At 41.9% G+C, this 22,866-nt stretch overlaps 1 protein-coding gene across 21 annotated transcripts in view; it reads left to right on the top strand.

Annotated features, from left to right (window-relative positions):
* Positions 1-22,866, top strand: part of KALRN (kalirin RhoGEF kinase) — a 637,031-nt gene that overhangs the window by 241,112 nt on the left and 373,053 nt on the right. For all 21 annotated transcript variants that reach the window (XM_087861563.1, XM_045812696.2, XM_045812695.2 and 18 more), the window contains exon 6: positions 2,142-2,264. In XM_087861563.1, coding sequence (XP_087717689.1) covers positions 2,142-2,264 — 123 coding nt within the window. The remainder of the gene's footprint in view (positions 1-2,141; positions 2,265-22,866) is intronic.

Here is a 22,866-nt window from a genome sequence, read left to right as displayed (position 1 = left end):
CCCCAAACAATTGTGAGTTGTCGTCATCCCTTTCCTGGGAGCTCTCAAGCCTGCCCGCTTTGTAGACTCCCCTGTCATGCCCCTGAGTCAGGCTTTCAGGTTCTCATTGCCTTCCTCACCGGGATTACTGCGACAGCTCCTAACTCTTCTCTCTGCCCCTCCTGTCCACAACCCACACTGCGATCAAAGCTTACATCACACTTCACTGCTTGGCTTAAAACCTTCCGCGCCACTTGCTGCCCACAGAATATAGTCCAGGTTTCCTAAAGCCTACCTCCAGGGCACTCCGTGGTCAGCTGTCCCGGCTACCTCTCCAGCCCCATCTTCTCCTCACATCAGACTTCAGAGGCACGGTTGGGATGCTTTCAGAGGCCTCCACACACGGGCTGCACCCACGTGTGCAATGGGGAGACCTACTTCTCTGGTCTCCCCATTGCCTGGAGCTCACATCCCTCTCATCTCCAAGTGGCTAATTCCTGCCTGAGCTGGGCTCAGCTCAGATAGACACCTCCTCTGGGAAGTCTTTTCTGCTTTTCCTCCACCCTATTAAGGGTGGGTGCTAGCTTGGTAGAACATATGGGACTTTATCTTGATAGATGTTTTTTTCAAGTCGTGATTTTATTCAAGTCCTATGCCAAGTTGTTCTAACATTACATTTGAGTCCTTGTCTGCTTTCCACGCTGGTCTTTAAACCACTTAAGCTCAAGAACCACGTTAGTCACTTTTGCTTTTCCGTTGCCTTGGACAGTGCCTGGCACATAGTAAGTGTCCTGCAAATGTTGGTTGACCATAACTGAAAAAGTAAAGCCCCTTTGCTGTTCAAAGGGGACTAATACATGAGTCTGGGGCTCTGCCTCCAGGAAGGCTGGCGCCATCTTTGCAGCGTCTTAGCCTGCACCTGCGCTCAGCTCCTCCATGCTCTACTCTGCAGCCGAGGCCATCCCAACTCTGGGGCTTCAGTTCAAGTAGAAGAGCCCTCTTTTCCAAAGGCTTCAGACCTTTCCTGGTTATATCACTTGACTGTACCTGAATGATAAAGAGGATTTCTTGGCTCAGGTACTAGGGAAGTCCAGAGACAAGGCAGAGGTCAGGCAGAGCTCAATCGGAGATCTGCCTGTTTCTGGCCATTGTTTTGGCTACACCCTTTCTCTGCTCATGGGCTTCACCCTTAAGCTGCCAGCAGAATGCCTGCAACAGTTTGAGGCTTGGGATCACAATGACAGTATCAGAGGGAGAGAAATTATATCTAAGAAGTAGAGTTCTGTTTTCCCAGAAGCTTCCGGGCAGACGTTCCCCTGTGTTTTATTGTACTGACTCAGATAGCATTCCTATTTCTGAGACAATCCCATTGGCTGGGAAGTGTCCTACACTGATTGGCTTAGATCTGGTGTCCTGAGGATGGATAGCCCTTAGAGTGATCCCTCCCTTGGAATTGGGATTCTGGTCAGCTCCCCTTAATGTGTGTGGGCTGCCTTGGAGAGAAGTGGAAGCCTAAGCAAACAAACAAACAAACAAAACCCCAGGGTACAAAGCTAAGGGGAGGAATATACCTCAGTGCCCACCGTGCCAGCCAGAACTCAGCCTATCCTTAAAATCCTCCCTCCTGGTTCCTGATGGGTTATAGCAGAAACTATGGAATTGGGAGGCTTAGTCTAGATTCAACAGTGTGTATGGTTGGGCGGTGTGATATGGTACAGGGCATGTTAGGGTGCCCATTGCTTCCAACAAGGGTTTCTCTTTTCTTCTAGTGCAGTAGGGAATAGATTACGCCTCCAAGTTGTGCCCTCAGCACCTGTCCCTGAAGCAAGCATGGGACCCTTTTGAGGCTTTCTAAACATTTTTACGAAGGGGAAGCAGGGATAATAAAAACAGCTGCTTCTGCCATCTCTCTGATTCTCTTAATCATTTTCTCTTTTTCCCTTAGGCTCTATAGGGTAACACAGATGCTGATGATGCACCCTTATGCTAAGAGTGGGGGATTTCCTGGGAAACCGGGCTGTGGGCCACCCATCTCTGAGAATGATGACTGTTTCTCACTGGGCACCAGCGGGAAGACTATTTTCCTTCCAGTAGCTCTGAAAGTTTTGCACTGTTGGACCCATGACCCTTCTGACTACTCTGTACCCTCTTGTCCTCTCTAGATGTTTGACTGGATAAGCCACAACAAGGAGTTATTCCTCCAGAGCCATACAGAGATCGGTGTGAGCTACCAGCATGCCCTAGACCTCCAGACGCAGCACAATCACTTTGCCATGAACTCCATGGTGAGTGGGGGGGCCCTCTTCTCAGCACTGCCTCTGGAGGCAGGACAGTGGGGGGAGGGGGGCTGGGGGGAAGAGAAGAAGGAGGGAGAGGTAGAAACAGACTTAAGACCTGAGTAAGAGGGAGGGACTCGGAAATGCAGACTCTTTAGCACTCCATGGGAATGTGTGCATGACGTGTGGCCAGCCAGCTGTGCCTGTAGCAGATTATGGCCCATTTCTGCCTTTGGACTCTGCTTTACTTGGTGAAAAAAAAGGTGCTGGGGTTGTAGAACACATTTGCTCAACATAGGATGATAAGGGAAAGTCACCGGTTCTACTCTGCTGATTTGACCAACATCTTTCGGTCCCTAGCATATGTGAGTCACTGAGCTGGGATGGTGAGGGACCCCAGGCTCATTGGAAATGTTTCATTGGAAATAGTTGAGTGAATCAGGGCTGTTTATACTGGAGAAGGAGAGCCTTAAGGGACGTACAATTGCTGCCTTTAGATATTGGAAAGGCTGCTTTGGAGAGAGAAGGCTAGAATTGATTTGTGTTGGTCTAGGAGGCAGGACCGTCCAGGGGAGTGCAGTTAGAGGGAGAGGTAGGACATGGCTCAGGGAGATGGGATGCACTGGGGGTTAGGTTGAAGAGTGTTCAAGCGGATGCTGAATTCACAGAGGAATATTTGCTAGCTCTGTGGCCGTAGGGAATTTACTTCTCTGGTCTTCAGTTTCTTCACTCATAAAATGGAAATAATAGCTACCTTCTGAGGTTGTTGTGAGGATCCAATGAGTCAGTTGTAAAGTCAGTTGGAGTTGTGCCTGGTACATAGTAGGTTATCAGTCAATATTGGTATGACGATGATGGCGATGATGGTGATGTAGAAGTCTTGTCCAGATAAAACCTGTGACCCCTTGTAAACCGAACACTTTGGGATACTGTTTTTTCCATGTGGTTCCCTCAAGACTTTCTTTCAAAATCTTGTCTACGCTTTGAACCCACTGTATTCAAAATGCCTGTGGCCTAATGATGCCTCAACTTACCTCGCTCTGTTCTTCTGCTCACTCTTCCTACTTGTGCTCCTTGTTCAAAAGATTAGCTCCACCATCCCGCATATATCTGAACACCAGAGACACCTTCTTTTTTCAGCCAGTGATGCTGAGAGGGGGGGCAAGTGTTAGAAAAACAGAAACATGGAGGATCACAGAGGCCAAAAAGTAAGAGAATTTCATTTTCTACCAGGTTGTTCTAAATACACTATGTACTAGACTTCATGTACTGAAGAAGAAACAATTTTGTCCTTAAGTTGTTCAGTTGGGGAAATAACTGACTCGTGGTACAGCTTGACATGTGCAGTGATAGAGATACGCTGAGTTAACTGAGAAGCCTAATATGTCAGTGGTTTAAAGCAGCAGGGGTTTGTTTCTTGGGCCTATCCCATGCCCATCACTGGCGGGTAGATGCTCTGCTCATCGCAGGCACCTGGGCCTCAGGCAGACCGAGCAGCCACTGCCTTAGATGCTTCTGGTTGTCCCATACATGCTGGCTCTGAAGCTTCTGCTTAGAAGTGACACATGCCACGTTCACTCACACCTCATTAGCGAACACCAGGCATACGGCCTCATCAGACTTGCTGGGTGAAGATATATGGTCCTACCATGTGTTGGGGAGGAGAAGATGGGGTGTCTGTGAATAACCCTGATGACTAGCCCAGGGAACCGTAGCAGGATGGAAGGTAGAGATAATCATCATGAAAATTAGCATAGAAAGATAACTGGGGCCTCAGAACAGAAGGTTGTGGGACCAGGCAGGGAAACATCAACACTGAGTTTGTTATCAATTTTTGCCTACAACAGACTTGTGTCTTCATCTACACGTGAAGACTCGTTTCCTTCCAACTAGTCTCCTATGATTACGTCTCATCCCTGGCTCACTTTAGTCGCAGAGGAGCAAAGCAAGTGATGGCAGGTGATTAAGAATGTGAACTAAAATCTAGTCAGGTTTGATTATCTGGGTACCTTGTGGACTTCCCCTGGTGAATTTGACAGATTCTGTGTCAGAATCTTCACGTCACCCAACTGCTTGGCCCTAAGGCAGACAAACTCATTTTAATAAGAAGCAAAGACAAACATAATTAGGGAGGTAAGTCTGCCACCAAACCCCTCAAAACAATGAACTACAAAGCTAAATAGAGCCGTTGGCTTCGAATTATCTGCACCGCTGCTCGTCTCTGTTAATATGGATCACTGAGAGTTAATGGCACAACAAAAACCTTTCTCCTGACAAATTTACTTTTGAAGTCTCCATTTTCAGGACAAAAAAACAAGGGAGGAAATTTACTGAAGGGAAACATCTTGTGGAGCTGGGAGAGAGAGAGGAGATTTAATATACAACAGCCAATTAGCATGTTCAGCGCATCTCGTAGTCTCCCACGGCCAACTGTGAAGGCTCACAGAGGCCTCCTTGGACTGATTAGGCTGGCTCTCCGCTCTGGCTGGAGGGCAAGGCAGGGGAAATCCCAGGGTTGTTTGATCAAATGGCTGGGCACCAGTGCCTTATAAACATGGCTCTGTGCCTTTGTTAACCAGTAGGTTTACAGGTTTGTTATTAAAAGCAACTCCCACAAAGAGGGATGTCAGCATCCCAAACAGGTGAAAGGAGGGAATTACAGACTCCTGTTCTCTGGCCTGAGTGATGGATGTTGCTGCCAAGAAACAGATGAATCCAAGCAGCTACCGCTGGAGCCCAGTGACTACAGAATGATCCGCTATTCAGGGGACCTGGGAATGTGGATTGTTCTGTAAATTCACGGAGGCATCTCTGTTTCTGTTCTTGGAAATTATACGCCCACCTATACATACACCCACAAAGCTGCCATGTAAAGGTACATTTAGCGTGCTTTTTTTCGGGTTGTAGGTAAGTTCTTTTGGTATTTATTGCTGAAATAGGCCAGTGATTCCATACCTTTTGGGAAGGTCGCAGACTCCCTCGAAATCTAATGAAGCTTGTGGGTCCTCTCCCTGGAGTAATATGTATATGAACACATTTTGTTTTAGATAATTTCAGGGAATTCAAGAATATCCTAAAGCCTATCAATCAACCTCTCCAGTTAAGATCTTAAACTTCATGGTTTCTTCATGCATTCATTCTGCAAACAATTAAGGATCAGATATTGTGCTCGATATTGGGCATATGGTAGTGAACAAAAGAGATTCCGGTGGAGGGACAGATGTTTAATAAAAAATCTCACAGATGAATATATAATTACAAACCAATAAGTGTTATGTTGGAAGAGTAAGGTATGCTATGATAGAGTATAATAAAAGGAACTTAATTTAAATGGGGGAGTCAGGTACATTTTTTAATTGACAGTCAACCCTGACTTAAAGCTTATTGTTATTTTTATTGATAGTAATTAATGGTCTGTGAATTAACTCTGTGATGGATCAAAGAACTTATAATTTAAAAAGTCCCTGGTATATTGTTTTATAAATAAAATTAATCAACTTATAATTTATCTGGCTTTTAAGTTTTGTTTTCCTGTGGCTAATGTTATATACTGGTTAAAGACTCAACTCCAGCTGAGGTGACCACTACTGAGAAATAACTGCATATCATGAAATCATGGGAGAAAAGCCTGAAAATTCCTAAGTTCTATCAATGAATTGGTGCCAATAAAGGCCATCAATTATTAATACACCAAGAGTGTGGGAGTGATACCCTATTGAGTAAGGTACATGAGTAACTCTGAAAGAAAAAGTTTAAAATTGGTTGATCTTTGGATTTTTGCCATAACAGCTTTTGTTTTGTTTTGTTTTGGTTTTGGTTTGTTTTGTTTTTTATGATTCCAACTGGGGAATTCTAGTTTTTTGATCTTCAAAATAACAACAACAATGGTAATGATAATAATAATAATATCCTACCTACTAAACCTAGTAGGAAAATATTCTCAGGCTTCTTGCAGTGCCTCAGAAAGCCACGTTTCTTGAGCTCTCTGAGGCCCTTCTCTTGCTTAATTCTGCCTGTTGTTGTGGAATCCTTTCTCACAAATTCTCTTTCCTCTGAATGTGGCCTTCCCTGATGGGAATGTGGACAGATGGAAGTAGGGTTGAGCTGTAATATGCAATAAAACAGTCATGTAGCCACCCATGTTCTATTTCTTCATGAAAAAGGCACTCACAGGAGTAAATCCAAATGTAATGCAGCCTTATTTACAATTTTAATTAGCCAGTTCTTTGGGAAATAAATTGCTAATGGCTTCTGTCTAGAGTTTTAAAATATGAAATGATGTTCATTTTCTATTATTATGACTGTGAGGATTCACATTAGTGATAACCAGGTGCAACTGGGTGGTAGGAACCCTTTCTGCTCTTGCATGTTTGATAGCTGCTTTAATCCCATTAATTTGTTCACCAGAGGCATGTATTGCCATTTGTTTGTGTGTAAATCAGACCAATTGCAGCAAAGCCTATGGTGATCTTTCTTTTTGTTTTGAAGGAAAATTACAAATGGTAGCACCAAGGAAAAGTCAAATCTGGTGCAAGAGAAATAAAGATCTTGAGGCAGGTCTCCTGATCCCAATTTGAGAAGCCTTGCTCTGGGGTCATCTGTCATCTTTGATGCTTGTCATCCCCAAACCATGATTCTGTAGCACTTTCCCAACCCCAAACAGGGATCACTTTTTATAATGACAATGTTTCTAGATTTCTCTGTAAACACACACACACACACACACACACACTCACACGTACACACTATTGTGACGTTTAAATAGCTAGTGTTTGATCCTGCCATAGCTGCAAACCCCCTTAGTAGACATAGAACCTGTGTAAAGAAGAAAAAGAGAAGAAGAAGGAGGAGGAGGAGGAGGAGAAGGAGGAAGAGGAGGGGGAGGAGGAGGAAGGGAGGAGGAGAAGGAAGAAAAAGAGATCTATTTTATCTGGTGTGCGTTCGTTTTTATAATATAACTTTTTTTGAAGAATTGCATAGTGAGGGTCCCTGGGTGGCTCAGTTGGCTGGGAATCCAACTCTTGATTTTGGCTCAGGTCATGATCTCAGGGTCCTGTGATTGAGCCCCACATGGGGCTTTGTGCTCAGTGAGGAGTTTGCTTGAGGATTCTCTCTCCCTCTCCCTCTGCCCCTCCCCCAAATTGCACAAGCTCTCTCTCTCTCTCTCTCTCAAATAAATTAATCTTAAATAAAGGAGAATCATGTGGTGAGCTTGCTAAAAATGAATATTTCTTTTGGCTCCCACCCTAGTCATAGACAATCATAATTTCTGGAGGATGAGGCCCTAGGAATCTTCATTTTTAACAAGTTCCCCCGGGTGATTTATATGCACATTGAAGTTAGAGAACTGTTATTCTGTGGAATCTATAAGTATGAAAGAGTCACTCCCTAAAATAAAACATCAAAGTTCTGAAAGACAGTCCACTTCCAGCATGATAGCATGAGGAACTCCACAGACCCACTCCCCAGTGAAACTGCTAAAAATTATTTAATTTAATTTAATTTAATTTTATTTTATTTTATTATTTTTTGATGAAAATTATTTTACAACAACTACTTAAAGTCTCTGGAAATGTTCCTAAGTGCATTCAGCAAATGAAGAAATGTTTATTCAAGAAAATCTACTAAAACTCAATAAGAACATTGAGTCTATGGTATTTGAACAAGACCCACTCTGTCCCTCTCCCTTCTCAGTTCAGTAAGATGAAATTGCCTTCCAAACTGGTGCAACCAAGAACACAGGGCCCCCAGCTCCCAGTTGAAGGACTGTCATCACAGGACATTTCTTATCCTGTCCCAAGCTACCTGTTGCTGAAGCTAAGTTCTGGGTGAGTGTGGCCAAGCAGGGGGAACTCCTTCTTCTGCCTACCTCCTAGTCATGGAACAGAGGCTCTACCATAGGTGCAACACTGATGAGAATCCTAGGGCCCCAGTATCCCTTGCCCCAGCTAAGGCAAAGGTTCCATGCTGGGAGAGGCAAACTGAGGCCTGAGGCTACTCATCCCATTCACTGAGTGTTCAGCTGCTGAAGTGGGGGGGGGGGTGCCACTCAGGAAGTACACCATTGTCCCTAACTCCAGCCCCAGAGCCATGGCTCAGAGATTTTTCCTGGGGGTAGAAGCAAACTAAAACAGAGAGCTCCAGGTCTTCTCCCAACTGACCTCATTTGCAACAGAGAGTGGAGAAGTTTAAGCCAACAGCCGTCTCAAACATACCCTTAAGGTGATGCGGGTGAAAAGTAATTGGGAGAAGATTGTTAGAGTCGTGAGAGATACAGGACAAATAGAAGGCAGGCTGTTGTGCTAGAGAGAACTGGGAAAAGAGACCTTCTGGGGACAGAACAAATCTCAAACACAGACCTCACAGACTCTCCCTTCAAAAGAGACTAAATTTGGTTGGATAGGTCTGTAGAGCATTTATGCCCCAGGACATTGTCAAAAATAATAGAATAATCACCTGGCAATTAGTGGATTGCTATTGCTATTATTTAATAGCTACAAGTGGTCAGAGAAAGAGAAAATTGAAGACAGCACTACCAAGACCACTCTCATCCTAGGGTGACCATGGGAATACCCAAGGCAGTACCACCTGCAGAACAAAATCAGAGGTCACCCACTGTGGGGAGCTGAGGTAGAAATAGTCTTCAATAAAATAGTCCAGCCAGTCACAAAACAAATAAGCAAATAACAATAACAAGCCCCAGAAGTGGGAGATTAGGACCCAGAGTGCTATATTATCTAAAATGTCCAGTTTCAAAAAAAAATTATAAGACATGCAAAGAAACAGAAAAATATGACCAGGAAAAAGGGGGAAAAACCCACAAGAAACAGAGAAAATGCATGTACTGGAAAGGGCGAGCAACAGAAACTGCCTGTGAGAATGACCAGATGTCAGGTTTAACAAAAATTTCAGAGTAGGCATTATAAATGTTTTTTTAAATGAAACTGATAAATTATTGAACACTACTTCTGAAACTAATGATGTACTATAAGTTGGCTAATTGACCTTAAATTAAAAAGTGAAACTAATGGAAACAATGATTGAAGAAATAAAGGAAGGTTTGATGGTAATGTCTCCTTAAACAGAGAATATCAGTATAGAGATGGAAATTATAAAAATGAACCAAAAGGAAATTTGGGGGTTGAAAAATACAATTACTGAAATGAAAAATTCACTAGAAAATCTCAACAGTAGATTTGAACTGGCAGAAGAAAGAATTAGCAACCTTGAAAATAGATCAATATAAATTTTACAATCTGAAGAATAGTGAGAAAAAGAATGAAAGAAATCAGGACCTCAGAAAAATATGGTATAACAGTAAGTATACTAACATATGCATAATGGAAGTACTAGAAGGAGAGGAGAGAGAGAATAGATAGAAAAAATATTAAAAGAAATAATGGCTGAAATCTTCCCAAATTCATTAAAAAATATTACACAGCCAGGAAGCTTAGGAAGCTCTAAGTAGGATAACTGCAAAGAGACCTACAAACAGACATATCATAGTAAAAATATTGAAACCAGGGGAACCTGGGTGGCTCAGTTGGTTAAGCATTGAACTCTTGATTTCAGCCCAGGTCATGGTCTCAGTGTCTTGAGATCAATGTGGGGCTCCACACTGGGCATGGAACTTAAGATTTTCTCTTTCTCTCTCTCTCTCTCTCCCCCCTTTACCCTTTACCCTTGCCCCTCCCCCCTCTATAAAAGTACTGAAAGCAAAAACAAGGAGAAAATTTTGAAAGCAGCATAAGAAACTGACTTGTCACAGGGAATTCCAATAAGATTAGTAGCTGATTTCTCATCAGAAACAATGGAGACCAGAAGGAAGTGAGGTAATATATTCAAAGTGCTCAAAGGAAAACACTGTCGACCAAGAATCCTATATCCAGCAAAGCTAGCCTTCATAAATGAAGGTGAAATAAAGATATCCTCAGCTAAACAAATACTGAGAAAAGTTGTTGTCAGCAGATACATTTTATGAGAAATTATAAAAGAAGACACTAAATAGTAATTTGAATCCACACAAAAAAGACAAAGAGTACTGGTAAAGGTAATCATGTAACTATAAAAGACAACATAAATACATATTTTTTCTTTTTCTCTTAGTTGATTTAAAAATTAATTGTATAAATGTGTATAATGTACTATTGGGCCTGTAACATACAGAAATAAATGTGCCAGTAAACCACAAGAAGTGAGTGGGAACAAAGCTGTATTGGAATAAGGAAATTACTTCATATGGTAACTTGAATCCACAAGAGCAAATGAAAAGATCCAGAAATGATAAATAAGGAGGTTAATATAACAAAAGCTATAAATATATACTTACTCTTTTTCTTGTTTCTGCTTTATATATAAAATAGATAATATAACAATCTAAGTTTGTAGCATTTTTAGGTGTAATGTATATAACAATAATATCACAAAAAGGGAGGAGGGGAATAAAGCAATATAGGAGTAACATTTTTACTCATTGCAATTAATTACATCTGAAGCTGATTCTGATAAGGGAAGATATGTATGGTAAGCTCTAGAGCAGTGGTTAAGAAAATAACTCAGAAAATATAGTGAAAAAAATCAGTAAAGACGTTAAAATGCTACATTATTAAACACTCACCTAATGCAAAAGAAAGCAGAAGAAGAATAAAGGTATAAAAAATGTGATGTAGATTAAAAGTAAAATGGCAGACATAAATCCAACTATATCAATAATGACATTAAATGTTAAGGTGTTAAACACTGTAATCAAAGGTAGAGCTTGTCAGCCTGAATTTTAAAAATCTGCAACAACAACAAGATCCAAGTATAGATTGTCTATAGAAGACACACTTTGGATTCAAAGATTATAATACATTGGAAGTAAAAGGTTAGAAAAGATGTATTATGCAAACAGCAACCACAAGAAAGCCAGAATGACTACATTAATAACAGACTTTTAAATAGACTTTAAAACAAAAAATGTTACTAGAGAAACAGAGGGACATTTTGTAATGATAAAAGGGTTACTCCTTCAGGAAGGTATAACAATTGTCTGAACATATATGTACCTAACAACAGAGCACCAAAATACTTGAAATGAAACTGACAGAAATGAAGGGAGAATACATCCTGTAATAAAAGAGACTTCAACACTCTCATTTTTAATAATGGACAGAACAACTAAGCAGAAGATAAGTGGGAAAATAGAAAACTTGAAGCAAGGAAGTAGAGGATATAAATCAAATTGACCTAACAGACACCTTGGAATACTCCATCCAGCAACAGCAGACCATACATGTTTCCCAAGGGTACATGAAAATTGTCTGGGATAGATCATGTGCTAGGTCATAAAACAAACCTTAATAAACAGAAAGGATAAAAATAATATAATTATGCCCACAATGGAATAAAATTAGAAATCAACAACAGAAAGAAATTTGGGATATTTGCAAATATGTGGAAATTAAGTAACACATTCCTAAATATACAATGAGTCAAAGAAGAAATAAAAAAGAAATTGGAAGGGCAACTGGGTGGTTCAGTCAGTTAAGTGTCCAACTCTTGATTTCAGCTCAGGTCATGATCTCCGGTTTGTGAGACCGAGCCCTATGTTGGGCTCCACACTGGGTGTGGGGTCTGCTTGGGATTCTCTCTCTCCCTCTGCCCCTCCCCACTGCTCACACATGTTCTCTCTCCTTCTAAAAAAAGAAAAGAAATTGGAAAATACTTTGAGATGAATGAAAATGAGGCACAACATACCAAAATTTAAAGGATACACCTAACAGTGCTTAGAGAGAAATTCATAGTTGTAAATACCTGTATTTAAAAATTCTGAAATTAATAACCTAGCCTTCTACCTTAAGGCCCTGGAAAAAGAACATAAAGGAGGCAGAAATAAGGAAATAATAAAGATTAGAGTTGAAATTAATGAATTAGAGAATAGAAAAACAACAGAAAAGTCAGTGAAACCAAAAGCTGGTTCTTTGAAAAGATCAACAAAATTAACAAACCTTTAGCTAGAATGACCAAGAAAAACAAAATTACTAGAATCTGTGAAAAAGGAGACATTATTACCAACCTTACAGAAATAAAAAGGATTGTAAAGGAATACTAAAACAAATAATAGTATGCCAATAATTTAGAAACTTAGATGAAATGGGCAAAGATGAAGGCCCAGATGCCTTCACCACTAAATTGTAAGAAAGATTCAAAGAAAAATTAATACTTATTTTTCAGAAGCTTTCCCCCAAAATAGAAGAGAACGTTTTCCAACTCTTTCAGTTAGTCCAGTAATACCCTGATACCAAAACCAGACAAAAACATCACTCAAGAAAAGAAGGTACAGATTCATATTGCTCATGAGTATGGATGCAAAAATTCCAATAAAATACCAGCAAACTAAATACAGCAACATATAGAAAGAATTACATACTATGAACAATTGAATTTTTCCAAGATTGTGAGGTTGATTTAACATCAGTAAAGTAAAAAACAAAAGCCACATGATAATCCTAGTAGACTTAGAAAAAGCATTTAACAAAATCCAACACATTTTCATAATAAAAGCAACTAAATAGGAATAGAAGAGAACTTTCTCAACCTGTTAAAGGGCATCTATCTATGAAAAACCAACAGCTAATATCATACTTAATGTTTAAAGACTGGATATGTTCCACCTAAGACTGGGAACAAGACAAAGATGTTTGCTCTTGTCACTTTCTATTCAATATTGGAGGTTCTAGCCATGGCAATTATTCAGGAAAAAGAAAAAGCATCCAAATTAGAAAGGAGGAAGTAAAACTATTTCTATTCCTAGATAACATGACCTTGCATATAGAAAATCCTAAGCCATTCACTAAAAAACTATTAGAAGTAGTAAATGAGTTCAGTAAGATTACAGGATACACAATCAGTATACAAAAATCAATTGTATTTCTACATACTTACAATGAACAGTCTGAAAATGAAATTAAGACTGGATTAAGAAGATGTGGTCCATATATACAATGGAATATTACTCAGCCATCAGAAAGAATGATTACACAACATTTGCAGCAACATGGACGGGACTGGAGGAGATTATGCTAAGTGAAATAGGTCAAGCAGAGAAAGACAATTATCATATGGTTTCACTCATTTATGGAACATAAGAAATAGCAGGAAGATCGGTAGGAGAAGGAAGGGAAGAATGAAGGGGGGGTAAACAGAAGGGGGAATGAACCATGAGAGACTGTGGACTCTTGGAAACAAACTGAGGGCTTCAGAGGGGAGGGAGTGGGGGATTGGATAGGCTGGTGATGGTTATTAAGGAGGGCACATATTGCGTGGTGCACTGGGTGTTATATGCAAGTAATGAATCGTGGAACATTGCATCAAGAACTGGGTATGTACTGTATGGTGACTAATATAACAAAACAAATATTATTAAGAATAAAAAAATGAAAATGAAATTAAGAAAACCATTCCATTTACAATAGCATCAAGAAGAATAAAATACTTGGGAAACTTTTAACAAAAGAGGTGTACTACTTGTTCTCTGAAAACTACAAAAACATTGTTGAAAGAAATTAAAGAGCTAAATAAAGGGGAAAGCATCTCATATTCATGGATTGAAAGACTTTATTGTTAAAATCACAATCAATCTACAGATTCAGCACATTCGTATCGGAATCACAGCTGGCTTGTAGAAGCTGATTCTCAAATTCACATGGAATTCCATGGGACCCAGAATAGCCAAAACAATCTTGAAAGAGTGGGAGGACTCCTATTTCCTGACTTCAGATCTTTCCACAAAGTAATAGTAATCAAGACAGTATGGTACCAGCATGGGATAGACATATAGATCAATGGAACAGAATTGAGAATCTGTAAACAAACCCATATGTCTGTGGTCAGCTGAGCTTTGACAAAGGTACCAAGACCATTTAATTTGGAAAGAATAGTTTTTTTCAACAAATGGTGCTGGAACAACTAGATAGCCCCATGCAAAAGAATGAAGTTGGACCCTGTCCTCACGTTAAATTAAAAACATATAAATTGGACTTCATCAAAATTTAAAAACTTTGTGCTTCAAATGATATAATCAAGAAGGTGAAAAGATAACTCACAGAAGGGAGAAAGTGTTTGCAAACCACTTATCTGATAAGGGACTTGTATATAGAATATATAAGGAATTCTTACAAGTCAATAAGAAAAGACAACCTAATTAAAAAATGAACGAAGGAGGGACACCTGGCTGGCTCAGTCAGTAGAGCATACCACCCTTGATCTTGAGGTCATGAGTTCAAGCCTCATGCTGGGCATAGAGCTTACTTAAAAAAAAAAATGGACAAAGGATCAGTATTGATATGTCTTCAGAGAAGATATACAGATGGTCAATAAGTACATGAAAAAATGCTTGACGTTGATAGTCATCAGGGAAACGCAAATCAAAACCACAATGAGATATCATTTTACACCCATTAGAATGATTAGTCAGATAATAACAAATGTTGGCAAGGACATTGAGAAATCCAGACCCTCTTACACTCCTTCATACACTGAAGGAATGTAACATGGTGTGGCCCTTTGGAATATAGTCTGGCAGTTCCTCCAACAGTTAAACATAGAGTCACCATATGTCCCAGTGATTCAATTCCTATGTATATACCCAAGAGAAATGAAAACATATGTTCACACAAAATGTCCACACATTGTACACAAGTGTTTATAGAAACATTATTCATAATAACCAAAAGATGGAAATAACCCAAATTGTCCATCAACTGACGAATGGATAAACAAAATATGGTATATACATATAATGGAATATTATTTGCCCATAAAAAGGAATGAAGTGTCGATACATACTTGTTGGATAAATAAGGATATTAAGCATGCCACAGCATCTGTTGCCAACCTGGAACAGAGTTTGGGCAGCAAGGATGTAGGACTGGTAAGGTGGGGCCTTCACTTCTTCAGGAGCCCTATAGGACATGACTCTAGCAGAAGTTGAACAACCCTTGGAAGGCAGGGGATGGAGTGGGCTTGGGACCCGGGTTTCTTACAAGGTCCCCAGGTGATACATACTAAATTCCAGGAACTAGTGGACTAGATGATCTTTCACATTCCACCTGACCTCGAACATCTTTGCTTCTGAGGTGCTAATCCTAAAGGTGGATATAAAACAACTAAAATGTGTCCCTCTCTGACGAGAATGAATATGATCCTGTGTTTGCTGTCAACACTGGGATTCCTAAGGCAGGCCTTCTGAGGAAACCTATACTTGTAAAATATTGCACATATCACCAGCCAGACCTATTCTTACGAATCAAGTTGAACAGGATGCAGTGTTTGTATCTCCACAAACAGCCATGTGGGTGGAATTTCGCTCTTCTTCCAGCTCAGTAGGAGGATTAGATTTTATTTTCTGATCTGCTCAGTATCCATTTTTGAATCCTTGCTCTTGGCACCATTGTCAGCATTAAACGTGTCCTAAGGAGAGAAGAAGATGCTTTGGAGGGGGCCTGGGGCAACTGGTGCACATGGCTAAGGCAGCAGTCCTCACCCTGGCTGCCCACTGTCGTCTCCTGGGGAAGTTTGAAAAAACACCCCATCTGGGCCCTACTCTCCTGGACTCTGATTTACCTGTGCTGGGGTAGAGCCCGGGAAATAGGTACAAGTTTGAGAACCAGTTTGAGAATCACTGGCTGCAGGTGAAGAGAAAAAGCAGCTGACAATAGCCAGGGGTCAGACTCGGAAACTACTGCATAATGAGCCTGTGGAACTAGAGGTGAGGATTTCCCTTCAAGGTCAGGAGGATCTAGAGAGGAGTATCTGTCTTTACTCCTTACTCCTAGCTCCCCATCCCAACCTTTCTAGGTGGCCCATTTACCTTTGCCCACTGGTCTCTAATCAGCTGTGTTTTAGGGATTGGCTTCAATTCAGCAGAAAAACACAGGGAGGCTCCTTGGCTGCTGCAACAGAGGCTTTCTCGGCCTTGTCCTGATGCACAGTGCTGGCTCTTCTCACCAGTTACCCAGTCAACTGGGTCCCTTCTGAAAGCCTGCTCTGAGCTGATCCACAGGGCTTGGCTGACCACTCAGATTTCTGACTTGTGGCTGACACTGGCCTGGTTCAACCTTCTCTCTTAATCATACACCCCCTCTGGGCCCCAGACTTCCCTCTTCCTCCTCACTCCTGATTCTCTACGCACAGCCCTGGTTCCTCTTTTATGGCTTCAATCCACTGCTCTCTGGGGCCTTCTGTCAGCATGTTCCTTGCCCTCAGGTTATTTGCTGGGCCCTCTTGGTGTGTACCCCTTGAGCCTTGTGGCTCAGTTGACCCACACGCTCTTACATATGCACATGCCGCCACTGCCTGCTCTCTGATAGGTCTGCAACTGCCAAGGAGTTAATTTGTCTGAAATTCAGCCAAAGCTGACTCATGCCTCTTCTTTGAGGTCTCCTGGAGCCAAATGAAAAGCATGAAATGGTCTATGAAACCTAGCACGTCAGATGAGATAATGTACACAGAAGTCATAAACTGTAAAGCATGACACAAATATAAAATATTGATTATAATAAGCAGCAGTAACGTTGCATATGCCATTCTGGGGCATGGGTGGTAGCCAGCCCGGAGTACCAGATAAGGGACAGAGACTGATGAAGGACATACAGGGAGTTTGAGAATTGAGAGGTCAGGACCAGGTAGGCATATGGGAAGGGAACATTACGAAAAGCAGAGGTCGGAATGCCTGACACAGCCGGAGGCCCACAAATAAGCAAGAGCTAAAAGATTCCCATCAGTAAGTCCTTTTGGCTCTACCCTCAAAATATATCCAGAATCTGGTCACTTATCACCACCTCCACGGCCACCACCCTGGTCCAAGCTGCCATCAGTCCTACCTGGACTATTGTTGTAGCTCCTGCCTGGGCTCCCTGCTGCTTCCTTTGTTCCCTTGTGGTCCATTCTCAACACAACTGCCTGAATGTCCCTGCCAAGAATAAGATACATCATATTGTGCCACTCCTCCACTCAAAAATGCTTTAATGTCTTCCTGTCCTTCTCAGGATACAAGCTGACATCCCCTACCATGGCTTACAAGGCTCTACATGGTCTGGACCCCAGTTACTTCTCAGATCTCAGCCTCTACCACCTATTCATCTGCCCTAGTCACCCTGGGCTTCTTGCCGTTTCTTGAACCCACCAAGGGTATTCTTGCCTTGTGGTCTTCGCTCCTGCTGCCCCCTCTAGCTGGAGCTTCTTCCTGCCCACAGCCATATATTCACTCTCTCACTTCATTCAGGGATAAGCTCAGGTCTCACCCCTGACTTCAGGGGTCAGCCTGCCCTGACTTCCCTGTCCCATCGCATACTATACTTTTCTCAGCTATATTTTATGCAGAACTGAAATAAGAAAGATATAGTAATGTTTATTAATTTATTGTCTGACTCTTCTACTAAACTGTAAGTTCCATGTGCATAGGAATTTTGTCTGTCGTATTCCCTGTTTGCACGGTGTCTTGCATTGTTGAATGAATAGTTGAGTAAGACAGCAGATTTAAACTCCAGCAATAAGGCAAGACATCGATTAAAGGAGCAAAGAGTCGCCTTAATCCTGAGCTTTCCAGAGCCTCTGCAGAGATGGGGACCTGTTCTTCAGGGTGACTGACCTTGGGTTTTCAAGTGAAGATTATTGCTCTAAGGAGGGAGAGGACAAGAGACTCCTGCCCATTTTAGAGTTGGGCTATTCTGGGAAGTTTGAGGACAAGTCAAGGGCCCCAAAGGGGAGACTTCAGAGATGTAGAAATTTTTATTGAATTCTCTCTCTAGGAGCCCTACTTCTCTGAGACACGAGGCTTTGAATCTTTGGGAGAAACTTCTCTTCATCACCTTCCCTCTCCCTTTAGGGACGTCCTTCACCAGCCCAACTGCTTTCACATCTATGGCAAAGTAAAACAGGGTGGTGGAAAGAGCATGAGCACGAGGTGCTAACTGTTGCTTTGTGTTTCCTGCCTGGTTGTATGATCATGGGCAAGTTGTTTCAATTTCTCCGAGCCTTACCACTGCGTCTGTAAATGGGGGGGTGGGGAGATAAGGATAGTGCCTTTGCCAGGGGTGTTATAAGGATGAGATGTGATCATGCATTTTAAGCACAACATTTGGCACAATGTTGTGCTTGGCAAACGTTCAGGTATTATTGTCAGGGTCGGGAGTGCTAGAAGAAACAGTTCTCCTTGTTCTCAGAGTTCCTGTCTACAGAGCTTCTCAAACTTTAATGTGCATGCATATCACTTGGGACAATCTTGTTAAAATGCAGATTCTAATCAGAAAGTTGGGAAGGAGCTTGACATTCTGCATTTCTAACCAGCTCCCAGGCTGTGCCAATGCACAGATCGAGCTCTGAATAGCCAGGCCTACAAAAGAAAGGGCTGAGGGAGAAAATACTGGTGAGTATATTTCCATGAAGTGTTGTAGCCTCTGAGTTCAATTTTAAAGGCAACCTGAAATTACTGTATTATAACCCAGAAGAGCTAGCTACATTGATCCCAACCACTTTCCCCAACGGTGTCCCGGATCTGATTCCAGTCATACTCATTCTTCCCTAACATGGGAATCCTGCAACACTGCCTCCTACAAAGATACTCACCACTTCAAGAAGTTTCACTCTGGGCTGAGAAGGGAGAGAGAGACCGGTTTCTCTTTTACTGAAATCTGCTCCTGGGTTTCCTTGGCCCTCGGACATATGGCCAGGCACTTGTTTTCATGGCTGTTTAATGGTTTGTAAAGCAATTGCTGGAGGAAACATTGCTACAGCAAGCCAGGCGAGAGGGACAGAGGGATTCACGGGCCAACGTTATCTTTGCTGAGCAGGGGGGCTGCTCCAACTTCTTTCGTCCCTCCACCCGACAGTGACAGATGGCTTCCACATGGTTTGACCTACTGTCTGGCCAGACCTGACCAGATAGTCATCCATCAACTGCCCTATTTGGCCCCCTCGAGGGCACCCTGTGGTTTGTGGGAGGCAGAAGTTGGAGGTTTCATTTAGAGCTCATCACATCTCATAGCTATTGTAGTAGAGTTTCAAGCATGGACAGTTCTTATTCCAGATGTTACTATCCCCATGGCCATATGTTTCGAGGTGGGATCAGCAGGTTTACATGGTAATGTTAAACTAATTAATCATAAACTGATGCTTTAACAGCATCAGGACCCAAAGTGGGTTTGGTACTAGCAAAGATGTAAGCAATACATATGGTATCATTAAGCTGGAAAGAGGAGGTGAGGCTCAGCTTTTCCATTGCTCTGGCACGATCTGTCTTCTTACTGATACTGAATGCTACTCACGAAGCCTCTGAAAGCTGTATGGGAAAATCTCCAAGTATTTTTCCTTATGGCTCTCTCTGAGTGTGACAAAACAAAAACTTAAATTAATATAAGCTGCAGGGCATGAGAAAAAGATAGCTATGAACAGAGGGGTCATGCAGACTAGGAACCAGGAGACTAGGGTCTACTCCCAGTCAGCCTCTCTTTCGGTGACTTGGAACATACCACCTAATTGACTTAACAAATTTTGAAACACCTCCTGGGTGGATTCAAAAAATGTCTGGGTTTTATTGTTTTTTTTCCTAACTGTAAAATGAGACTGTTACATGAACTTGGCTTCTCAAAAAACTTTAAATGAAGTGTGTTTATATTCTTTTCCTTATTAAAGCAGTATTTGCTCATTAAAACTTATCTGTTTCACTGGTAGTAAATTGTGCCTTACTTAAAAAAAAAAAAAAAGAAGAAGCTTTATTAAAGTAAAAAGAGATGGGGGAGTTTTAGTAATTACAACTTTCATGGAATGCAACCTGACCAGATTCATGAAAAAAAAATGCATTAAAATAACTTTGAAATCAAAAAATTTTAAAATACATTAAAATAATTTTGAAACTAAAAAATATTTAAAATATCAAATCTATTAAAATTAAAAATACTCTGCAACCCCTAGCATTATTTTTAGAGGCAAAAAGCCCCAAACTAGAAACAATCTTTGTGCCTCAATAAAAAGAATGAGTTCGATAAAAATAAAAGGTTGGATATAAATTCCCCCTTCATCCCAACACCCATAGATAGCTGATGCTTTGATGTATTAACATCAGTGGTGAGAGGAAGAGCTAGGGGATAAAATAAAATACTATATATTTCCTCTCTATAGTTTTAGAACATTTTCCCCCAAGTACTAAAAATATGTGTATCCCAAAATTATTTTTTAAAATGCTTCTCTGTACATGAAAGAATTGAGATGACAAAAAGAGCCTAGAGGAAGTTCCTACCACCATGCATATCTGTGTAAAGTAAGCATTCAATAGCTACTAACATTTGGGTGTGCCTCCCTGGTATACATAATGTTAGTAATATGTATATTCTCAGCCGAGGCCCTGCTGTTTATATATTTCGTATTTAGCATTTTGATTTAACATCCGGTTTTCATTTGACCCAGGTGATTTTGCTGAGTACATTGGCCCTTGGCCGGGTGTTTGCCTGGCTTCCTTCCCTTGACTTTAGGATTTGGAGAGTCAAGGTCTCCACGTCTTGTCTGGACTGAGCCCCTTTCAGGAAGGTGGCCCCTATACGTGGCCTCACCTCCTGTGGTGATCTTAAGGGATCACAACTTCCATTTTCGTAATAATAATTTAAAAGCTGCAGCCCCTTAACGAATGGAATTGGGAACCCTATGTGCAGAACTCATTCTTCCCAGAGATGAGATAGCTCTTCCGTGGCTCCCCGTCTCTGAATGCAAGAAGCATCACCCCTGGATGACGAAGTGAAGTGCCGCAGGCCTGGCCTGAGGAGGAGGCTTCTGCCACCTTTGGCAGTAGGGTCAGTGATGAGGCAGAGGACTGTCCCCTCGTGTGAGGACAAGGCATACCCACTTCTGGATACTCAGGATATGCCAGAGTGCTGGAGATGCCCTAAGAAAGCTATCCCAAGAGACAAAGACCTCTGCTTTTCCAACTTATGGTAGGAAAGGACACCGCGTGTGTTGCAACGGCATGGCTCACAGAGTGATTCACTTGCTGATTATGAATTTCTGATCTCTCTGGGTCAAGGAAAAACCTGTGGACAATCCAGGACCCCAGACCCTTGAATCCTAGGAAAAGGGTCTCTGCCAACAGGGGAGGTACGGCGTGCAGGGCAGTGTCCTGGCAAGCGACGAGAGCAGCTTTGCCTGCTGTAGGGCTGGGCACACGTGACAGGCTCCTGTGGAAAGGGACTCCTCACCAGGGACAGCAGGGGACACTGTCGCATGTTCTCTGTGAAGTACAATGGGACATTGGATTGTTGAAATATCTGCCTCTTGTTGGAATAGTTGATAATTTTTCTGTTTGTTATGCTTTTTACTAATCCTTTGATTTGGTTTGCACTTAATTTGGTGAGTTAGTACCAGTGTTCTGGAACTGGATGAGGGAAAAGAAAGGTCATTCATCGAATTATCAGTTCTATGTCAGACAACAGACCAGATACTTTATGTTATCTCACGTAACCCACAGGAGAGAGTGTCTGATTCGGCATGGGGACATATGACCAAGGTGTAAAATTCACCCCTACTTTTAGGAGTGAAGTGAATGGGGTTCAGATAGTACACACAGTCAGCAGTGATCTGCTCTTGCCATCAACCCCTGGCCCAGAGCTTAGGGTTACCAAAATGATAGCTTCTATCAAATGATTATTTCTAGAAGAACCAGTATCTCCTTCAGAGTGTACTATGTAAGAAACTTCATTTAGGGAGAAAATTTAGCTGGGTTCTTAAATGAAAAGTTATGATTATCTTGCCAGCAACTTTGCCTGCTTTTGTGGCCAGTGAGGGCAGCCAGGAGCCAGGTTCAAAGTGAGAATGTTTTGGCAGGACCGAAAACTTTCATCATGGTTCTGCCAACTAGTTCTTCCAGGAGGGTGACTTGCTTCACTGATTTCAGTTATTCACAGCAGGGGGCAAGGCCCTGGGAGAAGGGCCGTCCATCCTATGATGTCCAATTAATGACTGCAGGAACGAAACAGGAAAACAGAATTTAGGCAACAAAAGCGGAAGCCGGGTGTAAGTATAGAGGGCTTTTGAGTTAGCGAGATTTTTGCAGCAATTTAGTTATATTTTCCACTTGTGATCAAAGTGATGGTGAGAGGGAGAGGCCTCAGCAGGATGGCAGGTGGGACGGGGTGGGTCATGCCACACGCTGTGCTGCAGGTGCACCGCATATCGCAGAGTAGATCCTGTTTACATCTTGGACTGTGTGATACTGTGAATAATGATAATGTTAATTGCACTGCATCTATGTGAGGGATTTAAATTAATAAAGCAGTTTTGAGGTAAGAGCTTAAGAAAATACACACAAAGCCAGAATTATTAATCACATTGCTAACTTCTGGCCCAGGAAACTAGTTAGTCTAGGCAGCTCAGCTCAGGGGATGGGGCTGACGAGGGGAACATCTGGTCCTTGGTCACCCGGAGGCTGAAGAACTCAGGGGACCCAGCCGCAGCAGTGGCCCGCACATGACAGGCCAGAGAGCAGAACCAGGATGAAGGGCTGAGACATGTGGACAGCCAAGGGTGGGCTGTGTCCACTCCAGGGTAGGCAGCGCTGTTCTCCCTGTCTCACCCCGTGCAGACT

This window comes from Ursus americanus, chromosome 4 (genome assembly GCF_024610735.1).
Source record: "Ursus americanus isolate L20-20 chromosome 4, mUrsAme1.1.p, whole genome shotgun sequence".
Classification (NCBI taxonomy): domain Eukaryota; kingdom Metazoa; phylum Chordata; class Mammalia; order Carnivora; family Ursidae; genus Ursus; species Ursus americanus.
This window is presented reverse-complemented; position numbering and strand designations above follow the sequence as displayed.